The following is a 7,980-nucleotide window of genomic DNA, read 5'->3' as shown; positions in this document are numbered from 1 at the left end:
TCGTTGCATCCTCTGTGCAATCTCAGACTGTCTGTAGAACTGTGAGGTCGTGTGTGCCAGGCTCCATGGCGAGGAATGATGAGGGCGCACGCCCCAGCAACAATTGCTTTCCTGCATATCATAAATATCCAGTGCCTGCATAAAAACCTATTTGCTCGCCTTTAAAATACAATCGTTCCGTCATCTCAAAGACCGTTTCCTCACCATGTCCTCTTCTCATTCACCTCTCTGTGGGTCTCTCTTACAGTCGACTCCCAATACTTTCTCTGTCTCCTGTCAAATGGCGTCTCCCCTTTCCGGTCTCCATCCCTTCCACAAAAGCGGTGTTCCCTCTCACATGTGTTTGCCTTCGTTGATGTGGGATAATGTGGTCTTGTTGCCCTCGCAGGACGGGTGAGTGAAAGGTTCGCAGGTTCCTGCTGGCTGCAGCGCTTGACACTCAGGCCGGGAGGCGAGGCTCAATCTTCAGAGAGAGATCATAGAGGGTGTCCTCGTCCATGATCAGGGTTTTATCCAACAAGTACTGGGTCACCTGGAAAGATAAAGGAACCCTCAGTGCCAATTCAACTTTGAGAGTGAACTGTAATGAAATGTAACCAACAAACATTTGACAATGAGAAAGAAGTGGTAAAAGAGTGTGTTCAGGTTGAATGACCTTGGCTTGATGCTCTATCCTGTAGGGTGTCTGTTGGAACTGTCGGATCTCTCTGATGATGTGGGAGATCTGCAGAACACAATGCAATCGTTACTGATTTCATTACTACTGTGTGTGTTGTGTGCATGTGTATACGTATGTATCACAATGTCATCAATATTGATTTCAACGTTACTCTGCGTGCATGTGCGTGTGCGTGTGTGTGTGTGTGTGTGTGTGTGTGTGTGTGTGTGTGTGTTTGAGCGCGAGAAGAAGAGGAGTATGATTTCCTATTTATTGCGTATATGCAATAAATACGTTTAAATATAAATAATGTTTAATATAAATAGTATTTTTACTCTATACAGTACATATACTGTAGTATAGGCTACACAGGCGTGGGAGTGCACGTCAGCAGATGTTTGCCAGTATATGCCCCAGGTTGGGGTTAAGCATTATCTATTATGTAGTTATATTACTTTCACGAGGAACAACGTCATGTAAAATATAACTTTTAAAAGTAATACTAATAACGTTTCTAACAAATTCATTCACGTTAACAATGACAATGCAATTAGTCCATGCACAATTAATAGACTTACACTACATTTTTGAAAAGATATATCCTGTAATGATAGAGGATGCTGCAGCTTCTGAATTGCTTGTGTTTCATCTTGACATTGAAACATAGGCTACTAAAATAGCATCTTAACACAATTAACATTATTGTGACATTCTTCTTGATTCTGTTCATTCTACACTCGATGGCGATGAACACAATATTGCAATATGCTTTTGTAATATATTTTTTAAGTAACTAAAGAAAAAATAACTGATGCTCATATGAATATAATTGATGTGCTGCTCACCATTCTCATTTTGGAGAAATTTACAAGACCCTCTTCGGTAAAATTAGGTGTTCCCTCCTCGATGAAGGCCAGGTCTGTTAGGTACATTCCCAAATAGGGAACAGAGGGCGGGTTACAGCTGGATGGGAGAGATGGAAATGATGGCTTAACAGTATTGTACATGATATCATGTCATGGTATCTCTATATCACAAATAATACTCACTTTTTCAGAGTCTCCCTCAGGTTTTTGAACCTCCCCTCGGACGACACCGTCTTCTGCAGCTTGTCCATCAGAGCTTTAGCCTGGGTAAACACACAGTCCAATATACACGTCACCGCCAGTATTCTTTAATAACCCACATAGCCCATAGAAGATCAAAGAAAACACTGTTGTTCAAGCCCCAGAACATCGTTGTACATAAAAGACGGACCCGTGAAGACATTATTGGTGTTAGAGAGACTGTACATGTACAACATTTCAATTCCTATGTATGTATGTACAGTATGTATGTATGTATGTATGTATGTATGTATGTATGTATGTATGTATGTATGTATGTATGTATGTATGTATGTATGTGTACTAGAGCTGGGGTACCCGACCGAAACCCGACGGGTCCCGTTCATTACCATAATTGGTGGTCGGGCTTTGGTTCGGGCCGGCCATGCTGTTGATATATAGAAAATAAAGTGTAAATATGAATAAAAACGATCCGACTAGTCTGTTTCTCTGTGTGTTTCCTGGTTAACCATTCTTTCTTTCTTTCTCACCTTTATTTATACTCGGAATACAGTTGAGGGCAAGCCCTCATTTTCAACGTAGCCGAGGTTACAATACATAAATAACCAGGACGCATGGTGCACTTAGAGTAGCCTATATATTAAGGTGGTGCAGCATGACAACACACTGTCTGCAAGCAGCAGCACCGCTTGTTGTTGCAAGCTTGCAACGCGCCGCAAGCAGCAGCAGCAGCGGACGTAGCCCCATGTGAACCTCAACCTGATAACATGTAAACCGCGATGGTTGGATTAATATAAATAGTTTGATTTATTAGCTGTTAAACAGTGAAGAGTTGAGTATGAGTAAATAACTCGATCCTGCCCATGGACCATGGCAGATTAGGCTCCCAATAATCGCCTCCCGCTGGCGCTTTGATTGAATAGCACTTTATTAAGAGTTTGCAACTTTGCACGAACAGTCCCAAAGTAGCCTACAGCTGCCCGCTCCACGCTGTGTGGATTAAATATTGCCAATGCAGAATTGCCGATGTCAAATCAATCATCAATGCTGGTAAGACTGCATGAGTGTTTGTGTGTGTGTTGTGTGTATATATATGTGTGTGTGTGTGTGTGTGTGTGTGTGTGTGTGTGTGTGTGTGTGTGTGTGTGTGTGTGTGTGTGTGTGTGTGTGTGTGTGTGTGTGTGTGTGTGTGTGTGTGTGTGTGTGTGTGTGTGTTTGTTTGTTTGTTGTGAGCGCGTTGTGTGTGTGTGTTTGTTTGTTGTGAGCGCGTGCGGTGCGACGTGTTATACTATCAGCATAGTAGTAGGCTATAGATATAAAATGGTCCCATTTCATGGTAATTTACAAGACACAGTGTATGATGTCTAAGGTGACCTTCACACCAGAAAGCTTTACTGCGATTAAAACGAATCCTGCTGCACATTGTCCGAAAGTGCGCTTCGTTTGGCAGGTGTGAAGGCTCATTCGAAACCTAATGCGCAGAACTGCATTCTACTCCGCCAAAAAACGGGGGTTTCGCTTCGCAGGTGGGAATGCAATCCGTAGCAAATAAAGGAAAAGAAGCAAACTATGTGGCGGATAAGGAGCTGCACAGTTGGAGGCGGAGAAGGGATATTCATTTTACGCAGTACAAAGATGTCCCGTTAGGTTACCATGTGACGTGGTCAAATAAGGAGACCGAAGCCCTCATCGAAATATGAGGACGAGCACATTCATCTATTGCTTAAGAAAACACACACACAAAAAACACTGCAGTGTAGGCTACAGAATATTCTGTCTGTCTGTCGTGCGTAAACATGGAGGGCTGTCACTGTGTGTGGGGATCCGAGTGGAGACTTTCTTCATCTTGTTTAAATATAAATACTTCAAAATTAAAACACATTAGCTCAGCATGATTTATAAACTGTATAGCTAACATGGCATATGCATAATAATTGTAGGCTATGGTGATCGGATCATCAATGGGACTCTGGGAGTAGCTATTGTAAACTTCGGATCATTTTGCGCTCCCGTCTCCGCTGTGCCTCGTTCATGTGCCCAAAAGAACAGTGGCTGGCTGCGCTGGCGCACACACACACACACACACACACACACCCACACACACACACACACACACACACACACACACACACACACACACACACACACACACACACACACACGTACAGTACAGTACAGTACAGTACAGTACAGTACAGTACAGTACAGTACAGTACAGTACAGTACAGTACAGTACAGTACAGTACAGTACAGTACAGTACCACTCACTTCAGACTGGTCTGATTTTACATAATGTGATTGCCATGGCAACCCCACACCTGACAATTGATTACTTAACCAGTCCACTTTTCACAGTAAGTCAGTTTGCCCTCTTCAGACACAGGCAGACAGGCAGATACAGAGATCTCCATGTGGGACACAGACAGACAGTTAAAACGGGTGCTATGACAAGTTACATCGTTCTCAAGTAGGCCGGTGGCCGACGGGCACGCACAGGTCTAGTTAGATATAACGCCAGAGTTGCACCTGCTTGCTGACTTTGGCCCAGGTCTTCTTCAGGCGGTAGATGGCGCTGCGATTGAGAGCTGAGGTGATCTCCAGCACTCCGTTGTAGTTGTTGAGGCAGCGGCAGATGTCGGCCACAGCCACCCACCTCTCTATAGAGTTGGCCCTGGAGCCCACGTCAGTGTGGGTCATGATCTGAGAGGCCACCAGGTTACTCATCTACACACACACACACACACACACACACACACACACACACACACACACACACACACACACACACACAGCACACACACACACACACACACACACACAGCACACACACACAGCACACACACACACACACACACACACACACACACACACACCACACACACAACACACACAACACACACACACACACACACACACACACACACACACACACACACACAGCACACACACACAGCACACACAACACACACACACACACAGGTACAGACATGAAGAACTATACGTACAGTCAGTTACGTACCAGTGTTGATTTCGGCGACTACAACTATGATGAAAAACTACTACCTTTTTTCACTTACGAAAACTAAATATAAACTACACTATGATGACTAAGACTAAGACTCAATATATTGACGTAAATTTCGTCAACAGATAAAAACTTGACTAAAATGTTAGGGAGGGACTAGCGGAGAAGAGATCCAGTAGAACTATAAGACAAGTCATTTTAAGGTTGGTTGCACTCGAGTTCATTTTCTCTTAAAAAACCTTGAAAATAAATGTTTTTACAATGTTAGTCCCATTTCTCCAAGTTGGAACACAATCGATTGATTGATCATTATTATGCTCTGAAAATGCACTGTTAAGTGGTCAGATGGGTGGGCCACAAACGCTTTCATGAATTTCAAGTGGGTGCTGATCTAGAAGAAGTTGAGAACCAGACCTGACACACACAACCCACAGTTCATCTTACGTCGTTGAAGTGCTGACTCGTCTTCATGATGTAGGGCGTCCTCTCTGTCTTGTCCACCTTCATCCAGCCCTGACCCAGGAACTCCCTTAGAGAGACATGACCGACACACTCTGTCAAGGCATGGCCCTCAACATTGATTCATCCTCTTTTCGTTGAATTGAAAATGGTGGACCCTGTTGTAAACAAGTGCTTTATCATGGTGTCGTCCACAGTAACAGATTTTGTATTGACCTGTGCTTTCGTTTGAAATGTACCCATTCTGCATACTGTTAATACATTTTCAATCAATCAATCAATCAATCAATCAATCAATCAATCAATCAATCAATCAATCAATGTGTCACCTTTTTAAAAGTTTTGTGGATGTATTTTTTTACTATTTGTCTACATAAAGATTTTTATCAACCTTCAACTCTTTGAGCTCAGACCCACACATTGACATTTTGCCACATTATTAAGACATTGGAACATTATATTGGAACATTAAGCATCATGAATGCAACTCAACCCAACATGTTTTGAAGGTATGGCATAATAGATTTGCGGTTGATTCCTAGAAAAGGCTTCCACTGAACATGCCAAAGGGGAATGAAGCTGTGCCAGGTGTCTATGTTAGCGATAACCAGTTGTGTCATGTTGGGCCTGGTGAGGATGTCAGGGCGACAGAGTTCTGAGGGGGACTGACTCATAAGGGATGCTTCTGAAGACGATGTGGTCCAACAGGGTGATCTGCTCAGCAAGTTCCATCGCTGACAGAGACTCAAAACACTCCGCCTTGGGGCACTCCGCCTAAACACACACACGCACACATGCACGCACACACGTGCACGCACAAACAATAGCATGACCGAGTCAGAAACAAATATACATACAGAACACACTGTAGCAGCTCGGACAAAAACCCTTTTTTATTAAGATGCGAGGTACAAATAGATATTCTTAAAATAAAGTATTTGCATTGTGACTACGAGCTGTGCTTTTCTTTTCTGTTCAGGTACAAATAGATTGACATTTCGATGCGATGAGTTGTGACTCTGAGGAAGATGCAGCAGCATCAAAATGGCTGTCTTTTTGTACCTTACCTAGCACATAAATACAAAAAAAGGCTTATTGTCCGAGCTGCTCCAGAGTGTTTTCTATGTTTAATGCTGTGTTGTCCTGCTGTAACGCACCGGACCGACTTTCATTTGGCTGAGGCATGGCAGAACTCCCTCTCTATGTACTACATACCAACACAAGCAGGAAAAAAACAACAACAAACAAAGAAACGATGCGATAGAAATACATAGTCGGGACCATGGTTCTGACACGTATGATTTGTGACAGTTGACAGGCTCCTACAGACAGACAGCCATGGTCATGAAACCCCCATCCCCCCGCGCCTGGGGGGCAGGACACTGTGTTCAGAATGAGGGCTTTTCACGTATATTATGCATAGCTCAGAAAGAAAGGCGATGTGACACATAAACAGCCACACTGAAATCTTTGTCTAACTTGTGGCTCAATCGTGCAGAAGTACTGCACGACGTATTGGCGAGCTCGTTTCTTACTGAGCGTGTTTGTGTATATGCATATACAGTTGGAGGCCATCGATATTGTCCTTTTCTTTTTGCTGAGGTTTGCGTGATCTGCGCAAAAGGACAGTTAACCCATTTTGGTGTTTTAAACATTGTTGTAATTTAGCTATTGAAAAATAGCAGATCTACAAGCTCATAGCACGCCACCGAGTGGCGCGCTACGAGCTTGTAGGTCTGCTATTTTTGAAAAATAGTGAAAATATTTATTTCAGAAAACTGGAGGATTTAGAAGGATTTTTTTTAATTTTGAGGTCAGGCCTAAATGGGTCAAATGATAAGGGACAATATTGGTGGCACCCAACTGTATATACCTGTATCTAGAACTAGAACTATGTGTTGCATTGTGACATGTAGATCTACCATTTTCACTACTTTTGTGCTTCACTCTTATACAGTATGATAAACTGGGTGAGCATCTTTGTATGCACCTGTGCCTTCTTTCCAGGACTACAATATAACGCTAATTAACTCGAGACAATTAATTGCATGCAAATGAGGCTAGTCTGAGCTCTCAGTTCTGATTTGTTTCTACTCACAGGCAAGGTGAAAGGGCACAATTAATAATTAATAAGAGAAGCGCTGCCTTGATAACATACAGTAAGATAAGTTGTGACTAAGTAATTTTAATAACAACACTGGAATTCTTTAGAGGCCAGGAAGGTCATGGCCGCCGTAGCCCCTCGTTTTGGCCTTATGCTCTTCAAAAAATGATATACCCCAAGGTCACAGTGGCCTTGATGCCCTGTCCACACTGTCATAGTGTGTTAGGATTATGTTTTTCTCCATTTATTGTAAAGTAACACAGGCAACTAAGTCAGATAATTAAAATAATTATCTGATTAATTAAGTAAAATCATGCAAAAGGACATACAATGAGTGCTGGCATTCTTCATCTCTACTTATATCCTCGAGCCTTGCACCTATAAGGATTTTGTTTGAACCTGGAGTGCTGCAAGGGTTGTCTGCTACAGGCAGTACTATTCTCTCAATTAAAATAATTATAACTATACAATTAATATATTCATGTCATTGTTGGTAGTAAATAAACAGTATATTAATTCATTCATTTGTTGTCACGAAATGTGACACATTCCGTGAATCTTGTTCATTGCTGAACAGAGGGGGTTGTGGGTGCTGTAGTCTTACCATCTGTAGGATGTCTTCTATCCTCAGCTGGGCGTCATCCAGGTCATCATGAGTAAGAATACT

General features: G+C 42.6%; 1 protein-coding gene across 1 annotated transcript in view; it reads right to left on the bottom strand.

The window, feature by feature from the left end:
* Positions 1 to 327: 327 nt before the first annotated feature.
* rasgrf2b (Ras protein-specific guanine nucleotide-releasing factor 2b) overlaps positions 328 to 7,980 on the bottom strand; it is a gene marked incomplete at its 5' end in the record, with an annotated part of 63,411 nt that continues 55,758 nt past the window's right edge. Inside the window, 8 exons of the mRNA XM_079515753.1 lie at positions 328 to 532; positions 656 to 724; positions 1,504 to 1,621; positions 1,708 to 1,787; positions 4,252 to 4,449; positions 5,195 to 5,279; positions 5,880 to 5,983; positions 7,918 to 7,978. Of these exons, the coding sequence (XP_079371879.1) occupies positions 440 to 532; positions 656 to 724; positions 1,504 to 1,621; positions 1,708 to 1,787; positions 4,252 to 4,449; positions 5,195 to 5,279; positions 5,880 to 5,983; positions 7,918 to 7,978 (808 nt within the window). The 3' untranslated portion in view covers positions 328 to 439. The remainder of the gene's footprint in view (positions 533 to 655; positions 725 to 1,503; positions 1,622 to 1,707; positions 1,788 to 4,251; positions 4,450 to 5,194; positions 5,280 to 5,879; positions 5,984 to 7,917; positions 7,979 to 7,980) is intronic.

Source organism: Electrona antarctica, assembly GCF_951216825.1.
Source record: "Electrona antarctica genome assembly, chromosome: 12".
NCBI classification, from domain to species: domain Eukaryota; kingdom Metazoa; phylum Chordata; class Actinopteri; order Myctophiformes; family Myctophidae; genus Electrona; species Electrona antarctica.
This window is presented reverse-complemented; position numbering and strand designations above follow the sequence as displayed.